This window comes from Erinaceus europaeus, chromosome 16, assembly GCF_950295315.1.
Source record: "Erinaceus europaeus chromosome 16, mEriEur2.1, whole genome shotgun sequence".
In the NCBI taxonomy this organism is placed as follows: Eukaryota; Metazoa; Chordata; class Mammalia; order Eulipotyphla; family Erinaceidae; genus Erinaceus; species Erinaceus europaeus.
The window spans coordinates 47,022,856-47,047,079 of NC_080177.1; the positions used below are offsets into that span (position 1 = coordinate 47,022,856).

At 45.1% G+C, this 24,224-nt stretch overlaps 1 protein-coding gene and 1 long non-coding RNA gene across 4 annotated transcripts in view; both read left to right on the top strand.

Annotated features, from left to right (window-relative positions):
- The window catches only part of TYRO3 (TYRO3 protein tyrosine kinase), a 31,066-nt gene extending 14,763 nt beyond the window's left edge, over nt 1-16,303 (top strand). For 2 of the 3 annotated variants that reach the window (XM_007536473.3, XM_060175014.1), the window contains 6 exons: nt 360-452; nt 832-953; nt 3,255-3,364; nt 3,519-3,678; nt 3,802-3,938; nt 14,858-16,303. In XM_007536473.3, the coding sequence (XP_007536535.1) occupies nt 360-452; nt 832-953; nt 3,255-3,364; nt 3,519-3,678; nt 3,802-3,938; nt 14,858-15,248 (1,013 nt within the window). In that variant the 3' untranslated portion in view covers nt 15,249-16,303. The remainder of the gene's footprint in view (nt 1-359; nt 453-831; nt 954-3,254; nt 3,365-3,518; nt 3,679-3,801; nt 3,939-14,857) is intronic. The other variant, XM_060175015.1, reaches the window with a different exon arrangement.
- A 2,041-nt stretch (nt 16,304-18,344) lies between these two features.
- LOC132533346 (uncharacterized) lies at nt 18,345-19,488 on the top strand. The gene is made up of 2 exons (XR_009545222.1): nt 18,345-19,058; nt 19,351-19,488. It is a non-coding gene; the product is annotated as an uncharacterized LOC132533346 (long non-coding RNA).
- Nucleotides 19,489-24,224: the final 4,736 nt, after the last annotated feature.

Sequence of the window (24,224 nt, forward strand, 5' to 3'; positions counted from 1 at the left end):
GGACCCAGATTTTAAGATGCTGGTTTCCACCTGCAGCTGGAAGCTTCCCAATTGGTGGAGCAGTACTCTGCAAGTGTCTCCCCTCTTTGTCTCTCTCTCCTTGTCTCTTACACTATAAAAGGAAAAAATAAAAGGCCACTAGGAATGATGGACTCTTGTAGCTGCTGAGCCCTAGTAGTAATCTTGTGACAAAAAGGAGAGAAACAAACTGTTGTCTAACAACATTCCATGCGATTTCTTCAGGCTCTTCCTGTCCCCTGGGTAGCCTGGCACAGCAGACATGTGTCCAAAGCCTAGGAGTCTTGGATCAAAACAGGGGCTTGTTTCCCTCATCTTCTTTCTCACCTCCTGTCCCCCAGCTGACATCATCGCCTCCAGTGACATTGAAGAATTCCTCCGGGAAGCAGCTTGCATGAAGGAGTTTGACCACCCACATGTGGCCAAACTTGTTGGTGAGCCCCCTTCTGGGAAGAGGCAGACAGTAAAGTCAGGCCAAAAAACGGTTTCCCATAGGAGAATGGTCTGTGAGAGGCCAGCTGGGACTTGCTGGGTGAGTAAACAGGTACAGAGGAGCAGGGAATGGACCCCTGGTGAAGTCTGATCAGCTGATCCCTGTGACAGAGGCCTGCATGTGGAGACTGCCATGTGAACCAACGGTGGAATGGGCAGAAGATATCAGATCCTCTGCAATCCCTGGGCCGGTGTGGAAGGAAACTTGAGGGACAGGGATCACAAGGCTGGCAGTGGAATGTAGCAAGTGGGGTTCATGTGGTCATCAGAGCTGTCTCTAGACCTGAGTGTTCCCAGCTGCCAACTCTCACTTGTCCCCAGGGGTGAGCCTGCGGAGCAGGGCCAAAGGCCGCCTCCCCATCCCTATGGTCATCCTGCCCTTCATGAAGCACGGGGACCTGCACGCCTTCCTGCTTGCCTCCCGCATCGGGGAGAACCCATTTGTGAGTAGTTGGGTTGTGAGTAGTTGAGCTGGGTAGAAGAAGGCAGCTTCTGGATTTGATCCTTCTCCTTCTTCTTCTTCCTCTTCCTCTTCCTCTTCCTCTTCCTCTTCCTCTTCCTCCTCCTCCTCCTCATTCTCATTCTCATTCTTCTTCTTATTATTATTGTGTAGAGACAAAGAGAAATTGAGAGGGGAGAGGAGATAGAGAAGGAGAAAGACATAGAGACACTTGCAGCTCTGCTTCACTACTTGTGAAGCTTTCCCTCTGCAGGTAGGGGACCAGGGGCTTAAACCTGGGTCCTTGCACACTGTAATGCAAGTACTTAACTAGGTGTGCCACTGCCTGCCCCCCCCTTTCTTAAAGATTTTATTTATTTATTTATTAATGAGAAAGATAGGAGGAGAAAGAACCAGACACCACTCTGGCACAGGTCCTGCTTAGGATCAAATTCAGGACCTCATGCTTGAGAGTACAACTGTTTGATTTTTATGCTAGTGGACTTCCAGTGTCCTCCTGTTCCAACAGAAAACCCTGTGGGACCCCAGGTTGAATGAGTGTTTACTCTTGGGTTCATGCAGAGCTTCTTTGCCTTGGGCATCACCTCAGTCCCTTTTAGTTCAATTATTTCAAGGAGAGTCTTTTTTTTTTCTTTCTGTTTTTCTCCTCCAGAGTTATTGCTGGGCTCGGTGCCTGCACCATAAATCCACCACTCCTGGAGGCCATTTTCCCCCCCCTTTTTGTTGCCCTTATTGTTGTAGCCTCGTTGTGGTTATTATTATTGCCATTGTTAATGTTGTTCGTTGTTGGATAGGACAGAGAGAAATAGAGAGAGGAGGGGAAGACAGAGAGGGGGAGAGTAAGATAGACACCTGCAGACCTGCTTCACCACCTGTGAAGCGACTCTCCTGCAGGTGGGGAGCCGGGGGCTCGAACCGGAATCCTTACGCCGGTCCTTGTGCTTTGTGCCACTTGCGCTTAACCCACTGTGCCACTGCCCGACCCCCCTTCAAGGAGAGTCTTAGACACAAATATTATTTTAGGGGCTAGGTAGTGGCACACCAGGTTAAGCGCACATACTACAAATTACAAGGACCATGGTCCAGGAGATGGTGCAGTGGATCTCTCAAGCATTAGGTTCCAAGTTCAATCCCTGGCAGTACATGTACCAAAATGATGTCTGGTTCTTTCTTCTCCTGTCTTTGTCATTAATAAATAAAATAAAATCTTAAACAAAAAAAAAAGTGCAAGGACCGTGTACGGATCCTGGTTGCAGCCCCCGGCTCCTCACCTGCTGGGCGGGGGTCAGTTCACAAGCGGTGAAGCAGATCTGCAGTTTCTCATTCTCTCCCCCTTTCTATCTTCCCCTTTGTCCTATCCAATGGGGAAAAAAATGCTCCCCCCACCAAGAGCAGTGGATTTGTAGTATAGGCACCAAGCCCCAGCAATAATCCTGGAGGCAATATATTTATTTATTTATTTTTCTCCAGGGTTATTGCTGGGGCTCGGTGCCTGCACCATGAATCCACTGCTCCTGGAGACCTTTTTTCCCCCCATTTTTGTTGCCTTTGTTGTCGTTATTGCCATTGATCTTGTTGTTGTTGGATAGGACAGAAAGAAATCAAAAGAGATGGGGGAAGACAGAGAAGGAGAGACAGACAGACACCAGCAGACCTGCTTCACCACTTACTTGTGAAGCAACCCCCCTGCAGGTGGAGAGCCGGGGGCTCGAACCAGGATCCCTATGCCAGTCCTTGCACTTCATGCCATGTGCACTTAACACGCTGTACTACCGCCCAGCCTCCATATATATATATTTTTAATCTTATTTTACCACCAAGAGCTTGATGGACCTGATGTCTGCACTTCATCATTCCAGACATCTTTTCTCTTCTTTCCTTTCCTTTCCTTTCCTTTCCTCTTTTCTTTTCTTTTCTTTTCTCTTCCTTTCTTTTTCTGTGTTGCTAGAGGGTGAGAGACAGAGAGGAGAGACACCTGCAACAATACTCTTAAAGTTCCCGTCTGCGGGTGGGGGACAGGGGACTTGAACCCATTTCTTCATGCATGGTAATGTGCTACCACCCTGCCCTAAATTTCATTTGTTTATTTATTAGGGAGAGAGAGCCAGAGCATCAGTCTGGCACATGCAGTGCTAGGATTGAGCTGGGGAATCTCATGCTTGAGAGTACAGTGCTCTGTCCACTGCCCCACCTCCGAGTCTGCTGATCTTGTCGGGGTGACCCATTCATCATACCTCTGCTAAGTGGGCAGTTCTGAGCCAAGCTTGCCCCCTCTACTTCCCAGAACCTGCCCCTACAGACCCTGATTCGCTTCACGGTGGACATCGCCTGTGGCATGGAGTACCTGAGCTCCCGAAACTTTATCCACCGAGACCTAGCTGCTCGCAACTGCATGTAGGTGAACCCTAGGGGGCTGGGACTGGGGAAGGGGAACAGCAGCCCCACCCAGGAGAAGCTAGCTTGGAGCTAGTGGGAGGTTGTGTGTGAGAACAGCTGAAGGGATGCTGCCAGTGGAGGTGGGGAGACCTTACTCCCACCCTCCCCCCAGGTTGGCAGAAGACATGACGGTGTGCGTGGCTGACTTTGGGCTCTCAAGGAAGATCTACAGTGGTGACTACTACCGCCAGGGCTGTGCCTCCAAGCTGCCAGTCAAGTGGCTGGCCCTGGAGAGCCTGGCTGACAACCTGTACACGGTGCACAGTGACGTGGTAAGTAGGGTGTAGATGAGGGGTGGTGGGCAGCCCCAGGGGGCTCCGGCTGCCTGTGCCCCAAGGAGTGTGTGAGGGGGCTCAGTGCCCTGGTGACCCCCTCCATTCTTGCTTTTATCCCAGTGGGCCTTCGGGGTGACCATGTGGGAGATAATGACACGTGGACAGACGCCTTATGCAGGCATCGAGAACGCGGAGATTTACAACTACCTCATCGGCGGGAACCGCCTCAAACAGCCTCCAGAGTGCATGGAGGATGTGTGAGTGCTGGGGACAGGGTTTGGGGAACAGGTTTTAGCAGATAGTCAGAACCCACAGTTGCTCACCAAGTTCTTGCTCAGAACCTCAACTTGACTTTATTTTTTTAAGATTTATTTATTCATTAATGAGGGGAGGGGCATCAGTTTTGCACAAATGATGCCAGGAATTGAACTCAGGACCTCATGCTTGAGTGTCCAAGGTTTTATCTACTGCATGACTTCCCAGGCTGTATTTTCTTTATCATCACCATTATCATTATGATTATATTGTTTTTAGCAGAGCATTTCTCAACTCTGGTCTATGGAAGTGCCAGAGATCGAGCCTGGGACCTTAGAGCCTTAGACATAACCACTGTGCTATCTCCCTGGTCCTGGGTCTTTAAAAAAAAAAAAAAAGAGGGAGTCGGGAGGTAGCGTAGCGGTTTAAGCAAGCGCAGGTGGCACAAAGCTCAAGGAACAGAGTAAGGAGCCCCTGGCTCCCCACCTGCAGGGGAGTCTCTTCACAAGTAGTGAAGCAGTTCTACAGGTGTCTTTCTCTCCCCGTCTCTGTCTTCCTCTCCTCTCTCCCATTTCTCTCTGGCCTATCCAATGACGACAATATCAACAGCAACAACAATAATAACTAAAACAATAAAACAACAAGGGCAACAAAAGGGAATAAATTAAAAAAAAAGTGTTTTAGGATGATGACCTGAGAGGTGACATAACAGTAGAGCCCTGGATTTAAAGCATGAGGTTCTGAGTTCAGTTCCTGACACTGCATATTCCAGGATGATGTTCTTTCTCTCTGGTGAAATGAATAATAAATCTTTAAAAATAATAAGATAAAATAAAATAATAAATGGGGGATTGCCTGAGGAGACAACTTGTCTATTGGAGCACAGAATCTGCATGCCCTAAGGCCCCAAGGTTGTAGGCTCAATCCCCAGCACCACTTTATTTATTTACTTAACATTTTAGAAATTGTTTTACTTATTTTATTTTGGATAGAGACAAAAATTGAGAGGGAAGGGGGAGATAGAGATGGACAAAGAAAGACACCTACTACAGTGTTTCACCACTCATGAAGCTTCCCCCTATAGGTAGGGACTTGGGGACTGAACCATGGTTTTTGTGCACTGTAATATGTATGCTCAGCTAGATATATCACCACTCAGCCCCGCTAACCCCACTCTATGCCAGAGCTGTTCAGTGCTCTGGTCCTTTTCTCCTTCTCTGTCACCCATAAATCAAACAGATGGAAAAAAAATTTTTTGGTGGAATTGTCATTTAGAGCACACACTTATGAAGCACAGGGAGAGACTCAAGTTTGAGCCCCCAGCCACCATGTGGGAACATAATAAAGAGGTAGTATCTATCCTCTCTGTGTATCTCTTTCCCACTCTGTCTCCGTCTTGAATTAAAAAAAAAAAAAAGTCTGCTGGAAGGCATGGAATTGTGCAGGCACAAAGACCGCCTGAGCTAATTTTTTTTCTTTTGTCACTGGGGGATATTGCTGTGTCTTGGTGCCTACACAGCTCCATCCTTTCCAGTGGCTGTTTTTCTTTCTTTCTTCTTCTTCTTTTTCCTTCTCTTTCTTCTTACTCCTCCTTTTTTCCACTTTCAGGGTTACCACTGAGGCAGGGTGTTGGCACTATGATTCCATTGTTCTTTGTGGCCATTTTATTTATTTTTTTAATTTGATAGGACAGAGAGAAATTGAGAGGGGAGGATATAGAGAAGGAGAGAGAAAAATAGGCACTTGTAGACCTGCTTCACTGCTTGTGAAGTGTTCCCCTGCAGGTGGGGAGCTGGGGGCTCAAACACAATTCTTGCATGGATTCTTGTGCTTGGTACTATGTGCACTTAACAAGTGCACCACCATCCTGCTCTACCTCTCCTAAGGCCTCCCCCATGCAGTTGGGGGACCTGAGCTTCACCCAAGTATCTCATCAGGGACTTCTATCAGGTGTACCACCACCTGCTCTTGCCCCGTTCCCCCCCACACCTTTTTTATTAAAAAAAAAAAAATAGAAGATTGTCTTTGGCCCTGAACTCTCATATATATATTATTTATTTATTTATTTATTTATTTATTGCCTCCAGGGTTATTGCTGGGGCTCGGTGCCTGCAATCCACTGCTCCTGGAGGCCATTTTTTCCTTTTGTTGCCCTTGCTGTTTTATTGTTGTTATTATTGTTGTTATTGCTGCCATTATTGTTGGATAGGACAGAGAGAAATCAAAAGAGATGGGGAAGATTGGGGGGGGGGGTAAGACACCTGTAGACCAGCTTCACTACTTGTGAAGTGACGCCCCTGCAGGTTGGGAGCCAGGGCCTCAAACTGGGATCCTTGCTTTATACTATGTGCACTTAACCTGGTGTGCTAATGCCTGGCCTCCTACTCTGTCATTATTGACGACCTCCCTTTTCCCTCTCCCTCTTCCCTCCTACATTTTGTGTAACTCTGTTTTCTTCTCTGGAGAAGTAAGAACAGAAAGTACATGTTCGAGCAACACTATAGGTTTTCCTGTCACTTCCCCACTCCCACCTCCTTTCTGTATCCCCAGCTCATTTAAGAAAACCTCCTAAACTGCGCTCTCCCTCCTCCTCAAAGGGGAAAGCCTGGGGTCAAGAATGAAACAAAAAACTGCTGCTTTGTCACATTCCTAGCTTGAGGAGGGCAAGCTGGTAGGAGACTGGCCTAAGCCTCCTCCAGAGGGGGTGGAGGAACCTCAGGACACAGTAGATTCCAGGGCCAGCAGCTGCCCACTTTCCTTCTGGAAGCCTGCAGCCTTGATAGCCAGGAGGAGACTTATAAGGACCCCCCACCCGTGACTGGAGAGATTGGCCAACACTTTCCAGGCCTTATTTCAGATAATCCTCCTCAAGCCCTATGAGGAAAAAGCTATCATTATCCCACTTTGTAGAGCTAGGATTAAAAAGGCCAGTAATACGACTGAGGTTACATAACTGTTAAGTGAATGAGCTGGGATTTGAATCTAAACTCCTGTGACTTTAGAATATGTGCTTTAAAAAAGTATTTATGAGCAGGCCAGCATAAAGGTTATGCAAAATGACTCATGCCTGAGGCTCCAAAGTCCTAGATTCAATTCCTTTGTACTACCATAAGGCAGAGCTGAGCAGTGCTCTGGTAAAAAAACAACAACAACAAAAAAAAAACTATATATATATAGTTTTTATCTTGGGACCTCATGCTTGACAGAGTTCAGTGCTTTATCCACTATGCCACCTCCCAGACCATATATATATATGGAGGATGGAGAGAAAACTGAAGCATCACTCTGGTATGTGTGATGGTGTAATGCCAGATACCCTAGTACCATATTCAGCGCCAGTGGATAAGGTGTTCATTAGCATGAGAATCCAGTGCTTTATCCACTTCCCTTATTTCTTGGGTCACAGAATATATACTCTAAAAAGAAAGCGTACAAACGTATTTGTTTATAAGTGATGGATTAGTAGGGGACTCTAGGTGAAGTCATATTGACATAGGTGGCAACTGGCAGTGTCATGGGACAGTAGGACTAAATCAGCAGACAAGATGGGAGGGTGGGGGAAGTTTATTAGGACTTAGTCAAATGAGACAAGGAACAGACAGATCATAGTAGGAGATTAGACCACTGGAATAGTATTGGAATATGAATAAACATATCAAGAGGATTGGGGTCCTCAAACAGTGGCATGGTTGTAGCAGACTAGAGCCAGGATAAGAGTTGAAATCTCTAAACATTTTGTTTTATGCCCTTGGTAGTTACACCATTGGCCAATTCACATTTATTGGCACCTTGTGATTTGCAGAGGTAAAGGTTGGTGGTAGTTGTAGGCCACACAGAGGTTCATGAGAAATGTAGTTATTAGGTTTGGGTTAGCAGCCAGGCAAGTCAGTTAATTATTAATTTTATGCTCCAACAAGAAAGGAGAAGAGAGTGATCTAGAGTATCACTCTGGCATGTGTGTGCTGGAGATGGAACTCTGAACCTATGCCTAATTCTTTATGCACTGCACCACCTCCCAGGCTGTGGAACGTATGCTCTTAACCAGGATGGTTGTCATGTGACAGCTGTGCTGTGTCAATTCTAGTGTATTCCTTCACCCCATGCAAGTTGAGTATCCCTGGGGACCTTTCACCAGCACTGGGGGAGGGGTCAGCTCTACTTACCTCTCTAGGTATCCTAACACAGAAGCAACAGAGGAAGTCTTAGCCACTTTAGGGCAGTGGGTGTGAAGGATCCTGAGTCTGGACTGAACAAGAGACCAGTCTGAACATGAGAACTAGGCCCTGATGATCCTGCTCACTCAGGCAGAGCTTGAGGCATGGCAGATAGAACACAGGGTTTTCCTATGTTCTTTGGATCTGAGAGCCCCTACAAGGGTGGTGGGGAGAAGATTCCAGTATAGCCACTTTTCAGGCAGAGCTGTGTGGTGAACAGTGTGTGGGTGGTGCTGCCTGTATGGACAGATGCCAGCTAGCTCCTTGCACAGTCCTAACAATGGACCCGTTGGGCCACATACCCATGGCCAGAGCCATTCCCATGGCCTACTCCCTGCCCTCCTCCTCTGGGGGCCATGTTAGGAGGCATGGCATTTGGGAATGTTTGGAGTTTTTAACAGGGGAGGAAGTCAGACTTTTTAAAAAAACTTTTTAAAATATTTATTTATTCCCTTTTTGTTGTCCTTGTTTTATTGTTGTAGTTATTGTTGTTGTTATTGATGTCATTGTTGTTTGATAAGACAGAGAGAAATGGAGAGAGGAGGGGAAGACAGAGACAGGGAGAGAAAGATAGACACTGCAGACCTGCTTCACTGCTTCTGAAGCGACTCCCCTGCAGGTGGGGAACCAGGGCCTCGAACCAGGATCCTTATGGGTCCTTGTGCTTTGTGCCACCTGTGCTTAACCCACTGGGCTACTGCCCGACTCTCAAAAGTCAGACTTTTTTAAGTCTTTTTTTTAACTTTTTAAAATTTTATTTATTTACTAATGAGAAAGATAGGAGGAGAGAGAAAGAACTAGACATCACTCTGTTACATGTGCTACCAAATATTGAACTTGGGACCTCATGCTTGAGAGTCCAGTGCTTTATCCACTGTGCCACCTCCCAGACCACAAATCTTTTTTTGTAACAAGCAACAAAGTCAGGCCTTTCCCCTGAGGATATTTTGTCTCTGACCCATTGTTATTTTTTAACCTTTATTTATTTATTATTAGATAAGAGACAAATTGACAACAAGGGCAACAAAAGGGAATAAATAAATAAATAAAATTTAAAAAAAACTTAAAAAGAAATATTCTTTTAAAAAAAAAAAGAGAGACAAATTGAGAGGGGAGGGAGAGGTAGGGAGGGAAATAGAGTGGTCCAGGAGGTTGCGCAGTGGATAAAGCATTGGATCTCAAGCATGAGGTCCTGAGTTCAATACCCAGCAACACATGTAACAGAGTGATGTCTGGTTCTTTCTCTCTCTCTTCCTATCTTTCTATTAATAAATAAGTAAATAAAATCTTAAAAGAGAGAGAGAGAGAGGGAAATAGAGAGACACCTGCAACACTGCTTCACTACTTGTGAATCTTTCCTTCTGCAGGTGGGGATTGGGAACTTGAACCCAGGTCCTTGCACAATGTAATGTGTACACTTAACAGGGTATATCACCAGTTTTTTTATTTTCTTCTCAGCCTTAGGCAATCCCTAGGCACGTGGATGTGACCTTAGGGAATCTGGCAGTCTCCAGAAACTCTGTAAAAAAGGTTATATGGCAGCCTGAGAGGTGGCTAAAACGTTGGACTAAGGGTGTGAGGTATGGGTTCAATCCCTGGCATTGTATGGACCAGAGTAATGGTCTGGTTCTCTCTCATGTTAATAAGTGAAATAAATCTTTAAACAAACAAATAACAACAACAAACACCTATAAGTAGGAAGCTTCATGAGTGCCAAAGCAGGCTGCAGGTGTCTCTATTTTCTCTCCCTCTCTACCCCTTGCCTCTCAGTTTCTCTCTGTCTTATCAAATATAAGAGAGGCAGGGTGGTGGTATACCTGGTTAAGTACAAACATTACTGTGAATAAGGACCCAGGTTCAAGCACCTGCTTCCTACCTGCAAGAGGGCAGTTTCATAAGTGGTGAAGTAGTGTTGCAGGTGCCTCTCTGTCCCTCTCCCTCTTTATCTTCCCCTTCCCTCTCCACTTCTCTCTATCTCTATCCAAATTAACCTTAAAAATATATTTTAGAAGGGGGGGGGCAACAAAAGGGAATAAATAAATATTTTAAAAAATAATAAATAAAAAAGGGGGAGCAGACGGTTGAGTGCACATGTTACCATCCAGAAGGTCTCTGCTTCAAGCCCCTACTCCACACCTTCAGGGGGGGATGCTTCACGAGTGGTGGAGCAAGTTTGCAGTTATCTGTCGTTTCATCTCCTTCTCTCTCACTCCCTCCCCTCTCAATTTCTCTTTGTCCTGTGAGGTGAGTGAGAGAGAGAGAGAGAGAGAAAGAGAGCGCTTCTGGGAGTGGTGACTTCACAGTGCTGGCACCAAGCCCCAGATGGCAGGAGCAGTGGATTTGTTGTACAGGCATCCAATGATAAGATTGATGGCAAAAGGGAGTCGGGGTGTAGCGCAGCAGGTTAAGCGCAGGTGGCGCAAAACACAAGGACCGGCATAAGGATCCCGGTTCGAACCCCGGCTCCCCACCTGCAGGGGAGTCGCTTCACAGGCGGTGAAGCAGTTCTGCAGGTGTCTATCTTTCTCTCCTCCTCTCTGTCTTCCCCTCCTCTCTCCATTTCTCTCTGTCCTATCCAACAACGACAACAACAATAATAACTACAACAATAAAAACAACAAGGGCAACAAAAGGGAATAAATAAATAAAATAAATATTAAAATAAAATAAAATAAAATAAAAAAAAAAAGATTGATGGCAAAAACAACAACAAAAATTGTTAGACTTTACTGTAAAAACTCTGTTAAGAAAAGGGTTTTCTTTCACTTTTTTTTTTCCTGGATAAAAGTTGAGGAGTGAAATTGAAGTTTTCTGGCAAATGTTATTTTCTATAGAAAATTCTGGTGTGGGGGGATATGTGGTTATGCAGACTGTCATGCCTGAAGTTCCGAATTTCCAGGTTCAGTACCCCACACCACCATAAACCAGAGCTTATCAGTGCTCTGGTTAAAAAAAAAATCTGGGAGGTGATAGTGCAGCGGGTTAAGTGCACATGGCGCAAAGCACAAGGACCTGCATAAGGATCCCAGTTCAAGCCCCCGGCTCCCCACCTGCAGGGGAGTCACTTCATAAGCAGTGAAGCAGGTCTGCAGGTGTGTATCTTTCTCTCCCCTCCTCCGTCTTCCCCTCCTCTCTCCATTTCTCTCTGTCCTATCCAACAACAGTGACACCAATAGCAACAACAATAATAACTACAACAATAAAAAAGGGAATAAATAAATAAAATAATATATTTAAAAAAATTTTTTAAAAATCTGGAACTGGGTGGGGGTAGATAGCATGATGGTTATACAAGTAGACTTTCATGCCTGAGGCTCCAAAGTCCTAGGTTCAATTCCCCACACCACCATAACCCAGAGCTGATAAATGCTTTGGGGGAAATTTTTTTTTTTAATTTTTATATTTATTTATTTATTTATTCCCTTTTGTTGTCCTTGTTGTTTTATTGTTGTAGTTATTATTGATGTCATCATTGTTGGATAGGACAGAGAGAAATGGAAAGAGGAGGGGAAGACAGAGGGGGTAGTGAAAGACAGACACCTGCAGACCTGCTTCACTGCTTGTGAAGTGACTCCCCTGCAGGTGGGGAGCCGGGGTTCGAACCGGGATCCTTATGCCAGTCCTTGTGCTTTGCGCCACCTGCGCTTAACCCGCTGCGCTACCGCCCGACTCCCGGGGGGAAAAAATTCTGAAACTAAATTCATTTGGTTTCTTAATGTTTTTCCTATAACCCAACTTCAGTAAGAATACACTGTTGAGGGTGGGGATAAATAGCGTAATGGCTATGTAAAGAAACCCTCATGCCTGCGACTTAAAAGTCCTAGGTTCAATCCCCTACACCACCATAAGCCAGAGCTGTGCAGTGCTCTGGTGTTTCTCTCTGTCTTTCTCTCTCTGCATCTCTCTCAAAAATAAAATAAATAAAATACTTAAAATAACTATCTCTTAAAAAAAAAAAGAATACACTGTTGAAACTGATGAGCACTCCCTGTCTCCCATAAACCATTTCTTGAAAATGTCAATGAAAGGGGCCCGGTGGTGGTGCACCTGGTTGAGTGCACATATTACAGTGCACAAGGGCCTGGGTTCGAGCCCCCAGCCCCCACCTGTAGGGGGAAGGCTTTACGAGTGGTGAAGCAGGTTTGCAGGTGTCTCTCTGTCTCTCTCCTCTCTGTCTCCCCACCTCCTCTCAACTTCTGGCTGTCTCTATCCAATAAATAAATAAAGATTTTAAAATATATATATATAAAAAGAAAACGTCAATGAAGAAGCAAATACAGGAGTGAGAGATAGCTTAATGTTAGCGCACAGGCTCCAGGTTGGATCACCAGTGCTATGTGTGCCAGATCTTAGAGGTGTGCTGTTATCTGGTTGTTTCTCACTCTCATACAGATAACTAACAAAATAATAAATATTTTGAAACTCCAAAAAAATAATAATAACCTTGGTGGCAATAAAAATAAGTAAATAGGGACCAGGCGGTGGCACACCTGGTTAAGCGCATGCATTACAGTGTACAGGGATCTGGGTTCAAGCCCCTGGTCCCTACCTGCAGTGGGAAAGCTTCGCAAGTGGTGATGCAGCACTGCAGGTGTCTCTCTCTGTCTCTTTCCCTCTCTCTATCCCCTCTCAATTTCTGTCTCTATTCAATAATAAATTAAATATTTCTAAAAATAAAGAAATAAAAATAGCCACTGGGAGCAGTAATAACTGAGCTCCAGTAATAACCCTGGTGGCTATAACTAAAAAAAATAAAAATAGGGGGCTGGGCAGTAGTACACTGAGTTAAGTGCACATAGTAAAAACGCAAGAACTGCTCAAGGATCCCAGTTTGAGCCCCCAGCTCCCCATCTGCAAGGGAGTTGTTTCACAAGTGGTGAAGTAGGTCTGCAGGTGTCTATCTTTAGCTCCCCTTCATTTTATTTATTTGTTGCCTCCAGGGTTATTGCGGGGCTCAGTGCCTGCACCATGAATCCACTGCTCCTGGAGGCCATTTTTTCTTCTTCTTTTTTTCCTTTTGTTGCCCTTGTTGTTGTAGCCTTGTGATTATTATTGTTATTGTTGATGTCGTTCATTGTTGGCTAGGACAGAGAGAAATGGAGAGAGGAGGGGAAGACAGAGAGGGAGAGAGAAAGATAGACACCTGCAGACCTGCTTCACTGCTTGTGAAGTGACTCCCCTGCAGGTGGGGAGCCGGGGGCTCGAACCAGGATGCTTATGCTGTCTTTGGGCTTTGCGCCACGTGCACTTGACCCACTGCGCTACTGCCCGAGCCCCTTTTTATCTCCCCTTCTATCTTCCCCTGGTCTCTCAATTTTTTTCTGTCCTATCCTTTAAAAAAATGGAAAAAAAAAAAATGGTTTCCAGGAGCAGTGGATTCGTAATACCGGCAGAGGCCTAGCACTGGAAGATAGATAGATAGATAGATAGATAGATAGATAGATAGATAGATAGATAGATAAAATAAGAAAGAAACAGAAAATTAAAAAGAAAGAAAAGGAAGGGGCAGGCAGTAGCACAGTGGGTTAAGCACACATGGCGCGAAGTGCAAAAACCTGCATAAGGATCCTGGTTTGAGTCCCAGGCTCCTTACCTACAGGGATGTCGCTTCGCAAATGGTGAAGCAGATCTGCAGGTGTCTGTCTTTCTCTCCCCCTCTCTGTCTTCCCTTCCTCTCTCAATTTCTCTCTCTCCTATCCAACAACAATGACATCAATAACAATGATAATAATAACCATAATAACGATGAAACAACAAGGACAACAAAAAAGGGAAAAAGTGGCCTGCAGGAGCAGTGGATTCATGGTACAGGCACTGAACCACAGCAATAACCCTGGAGGCAAAAAAAGAAAAAAGGAAAAAGTGGTTTGTGCTGGGGGAGAGGACAAGCAACTTACCTCAGATTCTCAAAGATATCTCTTTAGCAGTGAGTGGATATGCCAGTCACCCCGTGAAATTGCCCCATTTCCAGGCAGTGTCCGACAAGACAGGACAGTTCCAGAAACCCCTCTAAGACAGCAGTGAGAGACTTACCATTAGTTATAGCTTTGTCACATTTTACTTGTGTGGCTTTGATCGAGATTCTGTACCTTTCTATTCCAGTTTCCACACTGATAAAAGGGGACTAACTTATCTCATAGGACTGCTATGAGAATGAACTCACAATGTTATTCATATTCCCTGGGGAGGGGGGACAGTGGATAAAGCATTTGACTCTCAAGCATGAGATCCCAAGCTAAGCTCCTGGCATCAGGTGCCAGAGCAATGTTCTGCTATTCTCTCTCTCCCTCTCCAATTGATACATAAATCTTTTTTTTTTAATATTTATTTTATTTATTTATTCCCTTTTGTTGCCCTTGGTGTTTTATTGTTGTAGTTATTATTGTTGTTGGATAGGACAGAGAGAAATGGAGAGAGAAGGGGAAGACAGAGAGGAGGAGAGAAAGATAGACACCTGCAGACCTGCTTCACCGCCTGTGAAGCGACTCCCCTGCAGGTGGGGAGCTGGGGTTCGAACCGGGATCCTTATGCCGGTCCTTGTGCTTTGCGCCACCTGCGCTTAATCCGCTGCGCTACAGCCCGACTCCCGATACATAAATCTTTTTTAAAAAAGAAAAAGATACATAGTAAACCTTATACATGAATGTCTTAAAACCACTGTTTTAAACCTGGTTCTTCCTGACTAAGGCTTTCTCCTCCCTGTTCAGGTACGAACTCATGTACCAATGCTGGAATGCTGACCCCAAGCAACGCCCGAGCTTCACTTGCCTGCGAATGGAGCTGGAAACCATCTTAGGCCACCTATCTGTGCTTTCCACCAGCCAGGACCCCCTGTACATTAACCTGGAGAGGGCTGAGGAGCTTGCTGAAGGGAGCAACCTGGAATCACCTGGTGGGGACCAGGCCATTGGCGAGGCTGGGGAAGAGAGTGGCCTGGGGGCAGTGGGGGACCCCCCCAGTGACTATCGATACCTTCTTAGCCCTGGGGGGCTACCTGAACAGCTCAGGCAGGGAGAACAGCAGCCAGAAAGCCCCCTGAATGATACCCAGAGGCTGCTGCTACTGCAGCAAGGACTGCTGCCCCACAGTAGCTGTTAGCCCACGGGGCAGAGGGACATCCAGGGCCACTCAGTTGGCTGCCTGTACTTTCTTGCCCCCTAGTCCAGACAGCAAGGTGTGGAGGCTCCTGTGGTAGTCCCCCCCCAAGCTGTGCTGGAAGCCTGGACTCACCAAATTGCCCAATCCCAGTTCTTCCTGCAGCCACTCTATGGCCAGTCTGGCACTAGTTCAGGGCTGGCTGGTGGAGATGGGCCAGCCCTGGTTGTCTTAGCTCAGGCAGCTGGCAGGAAGGAGGTGGTTATGTTTCCATGGTTACCATGGGGGTGGGGAGGAATAGGAGGAGGTAGATCCAGCCCTATGGGCTCCCTGCTTCCTGGGCTGAGCTCCCCCTGTTGCTTTAGTGCATCCACTGAGGAAGCTAGTGGCTCGGCTGTGCCCATGCTTGGGTTTGCAATGCCCAGACCTGTCCTCACTAAGAGATGTCCTTGTTTTTTTTTCTCCTTTTAGTAAGAGCTGATACAGGGTTAGGACAGTCAGGTCCTGAGCCTATGACAGGCAATGGGACACTCTCAGGTCTGAATTATCATATTCCTGGTTAACCACCTGCATAGACCTAGAGTGGAGTGCAGCTGTCCAAGTCACCGGAGGCGTGCCAGCGGCCCTGGCCTGCCTTTGCATGTCTGCTAAAGTCAGCGCTCAGGCCCTGCCAAGAAGGAATGCTATAGGACCTGCCTGGGGAGAAGTAAGGCCATAGGAGTCCAGGAGCTTCTTCATGCCCTCCCACAGTCTGTCTGAGCATGCACCCAATGCCTCAAATCTCTAAGACTAATAAAGGCAGCTGTGTCAGAGCCTAGTCCTTCCAGGCCATAGTTCTTAGCCCCCCTTATACACACACACACACACACACACACACACACACACATACACACACACACCCTTCCCCTCTGACTGCAGACCCTCTTCTGCCCTGTGTTTCTGTAGAGAATTGGGGCCTGGTGGCTGGTCTGGGTGCATGGGGTGGGCCCTTCCTGTTAAGGGACATTTACAACTCCTTAGATGCTGTTTAAAAACAGAAATAAAACTGAAGACTAAGATTCAAGATCTCAGTGTCTATACTCTCCCCCCCCAACAATCATTACAGTGAATTATTTTTGTATTGAGAAAAGCCTGTCTCTTTACTCAAAATGTGAACTACAGTGGCTGGGCAATGGCACGGGGTTAAGTGCACATGCTACCAGGTTCAAGCCCTCATTCCCCACCTGCAGGGGGGGGACATTACATGAGCAGTAAAGCAGGTCTGCAGGTGTCTATCTTTCGCCTATCTCCCCTTCCCTTCTCAACTTCTCTCTGTCCTATTCAATTAAAATAGAGATAGAGGGAGTGGGGTAGTAGCACAGCGGGTTAAGCACACGTGGCGCAAAACCCAAGGACCAGTATAAGGATCCCGGTTTGAGTCCCTGGCTCCCTACCTGCAGGGGAGTTGTTTCACAAGTGGTGAAGCAGGTCTGCAGGTGTCTATCTTTCTCTCCCCCTCTCTGTCTTCCCCTCCTCTCTCCATTTCTCTCTGTCATGTCCAACAAAAACAACAATAAAAAAAAAAAAGGGTGGGAGTCAGGTGGTAGCGCAACAGGTTAAGCGCACGTGGTGCTCCCCCTCTCTGTTTTCCCCTCCTCTCTCCATTTCTCTCTGTCCTATCCAATAATGACAACATCAATAACAACAATAGTGATAACTACAGCAATAAAAAACAAGGGCAACAAAAGGGAATAAATAAATAAATATTAAAAAGAAAGAAAGGAGGAAAGAGGGAAAAATGGCTGCTGGGAGAGGTAGATTTATAGTGCTGCCACACTGAGCCCCAGCAATAATCCTGGTAGCAATAATAATCTGAACTACTAGACACAAACACACACACACACAGACACCCCTTGCTGGGACTGCTTGTGGTAGACTTTTTTCTTTTTCAGATAGAAATGGAGAGGAAGAGAGACAGAGCAAGAGAGAGAGATGCCACAGTTCAACTCTGTTGCTTGTGAAGCTTCCTTTCTGCCAGGGGCTGGAACCCAGCATCTGGCCTATGGGAAAGTGTTCACTCTTTCTCTCCCAGCTCCTACAACTATTTACATAATATGAATATGGGGGTTTACATTCCTTCATGCATTCTAACTTGAGCACAAAAATTAGAGAAGAGCCCCAGATCACATCAAATCAATGGGGTTTACAATCAACAATATTTATATCCCTTTCTCATATTAGAGAGCTACTCTCTTCCCTGATCCAGCTTTCTGGTCCTTTTTCCAGCCATGACATCATCTCCCCAGACAATAACTTGGATCCACTGACACATCAGGTTTCAGGCTCAGGGGCAAAAAGAAAAAAAAAAAACTAGTATAGCCACAGGCTCTTTGGAATTTAACTAAAATATGCCTACTAGCTATCTACAAAATGGAGGACCCCCCCCCCAACTTTTCATCTGCACTATTCCAGCCTTTGGGTCCTTAATTGGTCAACAATTTGTTTGGCTTTGTATGCTAACTCTCTTTTCAGCCACCAGGTTCCAGATGCTAGCATGATGCCAACCAGACTTCCCTGAACAGACAACTCCGCCAATGTGTCCTGGAGCTCCGCTTCCCCAGAGCCCTTCCCCACTAGGGAAAGAGAGAGGCAGACTGGGAGTATGGATCGACCTATCAACGCCCATGCTCAGCAGGGAAGCAATTACAGAAGCCAGACCTTCCACCTTCTGCAACCCACAATGACCTTGGGTCCATAGTCCCAGAGGGTTAAAGAATAAGAAAGCTATCAGGGGAGGGGATGGGATACAGAGTTCTGGTGGTAGGAATTGTGCGAAGCCTCTTATCCTATGGTTTTGTCAATGTTTCCTTTTTTTTTTCATTTTTATTTTTTATTTAAGAAAGGATTAATTAACAAAACCATAGGGTAGGAGGGGTACAACTCCACACAATTCCCACCACCCAATGTCCATTTCCCACCTCCTCCCCTGATAGCTTTCCCATTCTCTAGCCCTCTGGGAGCATGGACCCAGGGTCATTGTGGGTTGCAGAAGGTAGAAGGTCTGGCTTCTGTAATTGCTTCCCCAATGTTTCCTTTTTATAAATAAAAATTTTAAAAAAATTAGAGAAGATTCCAGGGAATCTTTTAAATTTTTTTATATATTATTTTATGTATTTTATTTATTGCATAGAGATAGAAACCAAAAGGGAAAGGAGAGATAGAGAAGATGAAAAATAACCTGCAGCACTGCTTCTCCACTGCGTGTGAGGATTGAACCTGGGTCCATGTACATTGTAACCTGTGGCTTGAACCTGGGTCAGCTCTATAAAGTGTGCCACTCCCTGGCCCCCCAGAGAATCTTATATTAAAGATACTATACAGTGGTGGGATAGATAGCATAATTATTATGCAAAAAGACTCTTATGCCTGAGGTTTTGAAATCCCAGGCTCAATCCCATTAAGCCTGAACTGAACAATACTCTGGCTATAAAAAGGGGGGGCAGGTGGTAACATAGCGGGTTAAGTGCATATGGCACAAAGTGCAAGGACCAGCATAAGGATCCCTGTTCGAGCCTCCAGCTCCCACCTACAAGCAGTGAAGCAGGTCTGCAGATAATCTATCTTTGTCTTCCCCTCTCTTTCTTCCTCCTCCTCTCTCAGTTTCTCTCTGTCCTATCCAACAACAATGACAGCAATAACAATAGTAATAGCAACAACAACGATAAGCTGTAAGGGCAACAAATGGGAAAAAATGGCCTCCAGGAGCAATGGATTCGTAATGCAGGCACAGAGACCCAGCGATAACCCTGGAGGGAAAAAAAAGGAAGCAGGGGAGTCGGGCGGTAGCGCAGCGGGTTAAGCGCAGGTGGTGCAAAGCACAAGGACTGGCATAAGGATCCCGGTTCGAGCCCCCGGCTCCCCACCTGCAGGGGAGTCGCTTCACAGGCGGTGAAGCAGGTCTGTAGGTGTCTATCTTTCTCTCCTCCTCTCTGTCTTCCCCTCCTCTCTCCATTTCTCTCTGTCCTATCCAACAACGACAACAACAATAATAACTACAACAATAAAAAACAAGGGCAACAAAAGGGAATAAATAAATAAAATGAATATTAAAAAAAAAAGGAAGCAGAGCATTACTTTGGTACATGTAGATCGAACTCAGGGATTCATGCTTGAGAATACAATACCTTGCCCACTGTACCACCTGGACGTTGAAAATGCATATATTATGAAAAAGTTTTTATCTTGGAACAAGGACTAAAAACTGCCTTTCCTCTCTTATCTATTTATTTTTAAATATTTATTCCCTTATGTTGCCCTTGTTTTATTGTTGTAGTTATTATTGTCGTTATTGATGTCGTTGTTGGATAGGATAGAGAGAAATGGAGAGAGGAGGGGGAGACAGAGGGGGAGAGAAAAAGAGACACCTGCAGACCTGCTTCACCTGTGAAGTGATTGCCCTGCAGGTGGGAAGCTGGGGGCTAGAACCAGGATCCTTATGCCAGTCCTTGCGCTTTGTGCCATGTGCACTTAACCCGCTGTGCTACCACCCAACTCCCAAGAGTTTCCTTTTTGTTTTAAGTTTCTTTTAATTTTTTTGATATTATCTTTATTTATTTAATAAATAAAGACAGTCAGGAATTGAGAGTGGGTAATAGAGAGTGGGTAACATTGCTTCACCACTCACAAAGCTTTCTCCCTGCAGGTGGGAACTGGGGGCTTGAACCCAGGTCCTTGCACATTGTAATATGTGCTCTCAACCACGTGTGCCACCATCTAGCCCCTCAGATTTTCTTTCTTTCCCTGTGTTCTCACCTTTACACTTCTCCCTGGAGTCTGGAGGAACTCAGAGAAGAAGTGGCAGAGAAAATTATGAGTCACTTGAGAATTAGAAATAAGAGCATGAAATTTTCTTCCAGTTATTTCCACTTGAAATTTGGAGCTTAAAAGATTTTCATGCAATCTCGTGGGAAAGTGAGGCAGGCAGCTTGAGAAATGGGCACCTCTATGTAGAGGGGCATGAGAGACAGGGAGGCACTGCCATATGGGTGGAGGGAGATAGGATAATGTGGGTGTGTTGGTAAGCCAATAGCCTGAAAAACTTGTAGCTGGCTCACCTGAGCCTGGTTTCCAGTTGTGTCATGAGACCAGAGCTGATTTATGAGGAAAGTTGACATCAGAATGTTTTCTGCTAGCATGAACTGTACGTGGTGATACTTATTTGTGACATATCTCTAGGGACTATATGATCCTACTATATGTCATACACTGTACTCCACATACATCATCTAATTTAATATAGAGAGCATTTCTTTTTTTTTTTCTTTTTTTATTGCTACCAGGGTTATTGCTAGAGTCGGGTGTCTATGCAATGAATCCACCATTCTTGATGGCCAATTTTCCTTTCTTTTTACTTTCTCTTCTCTCTTTTTAAAATTGTATGTATGTAATTATTTTTATTGTCTTTATTTGATAGAGACAGCCAGAAATCAATAGGAAGGGGGAAATAGAGAGAGAGACACCTGCAGCATCACTCCTAAAACTTTCCTCCTGCAGGTGGGGACCAGGGGCTTGAACCTGGGTTCTTGTGCTTGAGCACTGTAACATATGCACTCAACTACGTGCACCACCAAGCCTGAGCCTTTTTTTTTTTTTTTTTTGCCTCCAGGGTTATTGCTGGGGTTCGGTGGAATCCACTGCTCCTGGAAGCTTATTTTTTTCCTTTTGTTGCCATTGTTGTTTATCGTTGTTATTGTTGTTATTGCTGTTGAATAGGGCAAAGAGAAATTGAGAGAGGAAGGGAACACAGAGAGAGGAAGAGAAAGATAGACACCTGCAGAAGACCTGCTTCACAGCTTGTGAAGCGACCTCCCCCCCTCCCCTAGATCTCCATATCCCATCCCCTCCCCTGATAGTTTTCCCATTCTTTATCCCTGTGAGAGTATGGACCCAAGGTTATTGTGGGATGCAGAAGATGGAAGGTCTGGCTTCTGTAACTGCTTCCCCGCTGAACATGGGCGCTGACTGGTCGGTCTATACTCCCAATCTGCCTCTCTCTTTCCCTAGTAGGGGGCGTCTCTGGGGAAGTGGAGCTCCAGGACACATTGGTGGGGTTGTCTGTCCAGGGAAGTCTGGTCGGCATCCTGCTGGCATCTGGAACCTGAAGGCTAAAAAGAGAGTTAACATACAAAACCAAATAAATTGTTGAATAATTATGGACCTAAAGGCTAGAGAGCCTCCTTCCTCCATTTAATGCATTGGGCCCCCTTATCAAAGATTAGATGTCCATAGGTGTGGGGGAGGACCTCATACTTTTTTAGTCTAACACTTTAACCATTGTCCTGCCTCCTGGGCTGTTACTATACTCTCTCTCTCTCTCTCTCTCTCTCTTTCATTTCTGAAAAAAGAATGGAAAAGTCATCCTGGAGCAATGAACTAGTGTATGAGCAAAGCCACCACCCAAACAAAACCAAACCTCTATACCAATATTGTAGCAGATGTAAATTATACCTAGTGAAGTTGAATTACTGAATTACCATGATGACTTGCAACCAGCTAGAAACTAAATTGCTTGCCTTGTTAAGACTTTTATATCATGGCCAGCTTACCTGGTATATTACACACCCTATGTTTTCCTTTTCATGTTTTTTAAGTTCCAGCTATAAATGAGACTGTGGTATTCCTCTTTCTCTTTCTGACTTCCAGCCAAAATCAAGTAAAGAAGATGGTTTCATCATTTTTCACACTGAGTAATACACACACACACACACACACACACACACACACACTTTTTCTTTTTAAATCTCACAACTTGCTTTACCACTCATCTGCTGTTGGACATCTGTGTTGTTCTCAGGTTTGGGAGATTACAAATAGTGCTGTTTTGAACATAGGTTGAAAGGTGCACACAGATAGATACATAAATGTGCACAGATCTTTTCAAATAAGTGTTTTATTTTCTTTGGATAAATCCCTCGTATTTAAATGCTAAATCACAGCACAGATCCTTTTGTAGTATTCTGAGGACTATCCAGACTGTAGGAAGAAACAACCTCTGATTCATCTTCTATCACCATAATCTTAACTATGGGCAGGTAATAAGTTAACTTGGTAAAGGCGGATTGATTATTATAGATTAACCAAGGTTTGCTCTGTTAACACAGATTCTCAACTTTCTGTGGCATAGGTTTATTTTGTCATCCTCTGCCATCTCTTCCTCTCTCTCACCCATCAGGCAATCATGAGAGATCCCCAATAACTTGAGAGGTGGTGCAGTGAATGAAACATTGGATTTTGAAGCATTAGGTCCCGAGTTTGGTCCCTTGCACAACATGTGCCATACTGATGCTTGGATTCATTCTCTCCCCTCTCTCTCTCTGTTAATAAATAAAAAATAAATAAATCACCCAATATGGGAGTTATGACCATTTTCTACTTTATTAATATCTCTAAAAGTTACACAGTACCAGAAAATGTTTATGGTCATTAAGGACACTCTGCAACAGACTGGAATGCAAGGATTTACAAAGGACTCCATAGACTAGAAAAGTGCAGCACATTAGATCCAACAGAGAAAAGAATCATGTCTTTACCTAAATGACTGAGTCCATGTATCCTAGAGAATGAAGAAGGAATTTTTGTTTGGTTGGTTGTTTGGTTTTTTAGACTGAGATAGAGCGGTACAGAGGGTGAAAGAGACCACAACACTGAAGCTTCCTTCAGTGTGGTTGGTGGGGGCTGAGCTCAAACCTGGGGCATGCACATGGCAAAGCAGTGCACTGTCCAAGTGTTATTTGGGCCCAGATGACTGCAAGCTAAAGGATATCAAGAAGAAAAAGCCTACATCAGGCAGGCCATGACACCTTTAAGAAACTAAAAGCCTAGTGTAACCAAAATACAATGAAAGAACAAGCATGGAGGCTGGAAAGATAGAATAATGGGTGTATGGGTGTGTGTGCGTGTGCGTGTGCGTGTGTGTGTGTTTAAAGATAGAATAGGAGGGGAGTCAGGCAGTAGCGCAGTGGGTTAAGTGCACATGGCGCAAAGTGTAAGGACCGGTGTAAGGATCCCGGTTCAAGCCCCTGGCTCCCCATCTGCCGGGGAGTTGCTTCACAGGCGGTGAAGCAGGTCTGTAGGTGTCTATCTTTCTCTGCTTCTCTCTGTCTTCCCTTCCTCTCTCCATTTCTTTCTGTCCTATCCAACAATGACATCAATAACAACAATAATAACTACAACAACAAAACAAGGGCAACAAAAGGAAGTAAATATCAAAAAATTTTTAAAAAGGTTTTAATAAAGATAGAATAGGAAAATAATAGTAATTTCATAGGTTTTTGTTTGTTTTTTAACCAGACCTCAGCTCTAGCTTATGGTGGTGCTAGAGACTGAACCTGGGACATTGGAGCTTCTGGCATAGTCTATGCTAACCATTACACTATTTCCTAGATCTCCTAGGAGCTTTTGAAGACCTCATGAAAACAGGTGCTGGTGCTAGTAATTGTTACACAAGACCCCTGTCCTTCCTTCCTTCCACATTCCTCAGCCTTTTCTTGGTATAGACCAGAGGATAGATGATTTTAAGATTTTCCAAGGATGAGAAAGGTGTGTGAGTGGGTGGGGGGGACCCTAGATCATTAAAAGAGTGAAAGAGGGGCATATATAGATAGCTCACCTGGTAGAGCACACACTTTACTACTCTCAAGAACCCAGGTTCAAGCTTCCAGCCCCCATCCACAGGAGAGATGTGACAAGCAGTAAAGTGGGGCTACAGGTGTCTCTCTCCCTTTCATTTTTTAAATATTTTTATTTTGTATTGTTTACCAGAGCACTGCTCAGCTCTGTTTTATGGTGGTTTGTGTGTGGAGGGGGCTGAACCTGGGACTATGGAGCCTCAGGCATAAGTCTCTGAATACCATTATGTTTTCTACACCGGCCTTCTACATCCGGTCTTCTCTCCCTTTCTATCCCTTCCCTCTCAATTTCTCTGTCCTATCAAGAGGGGGT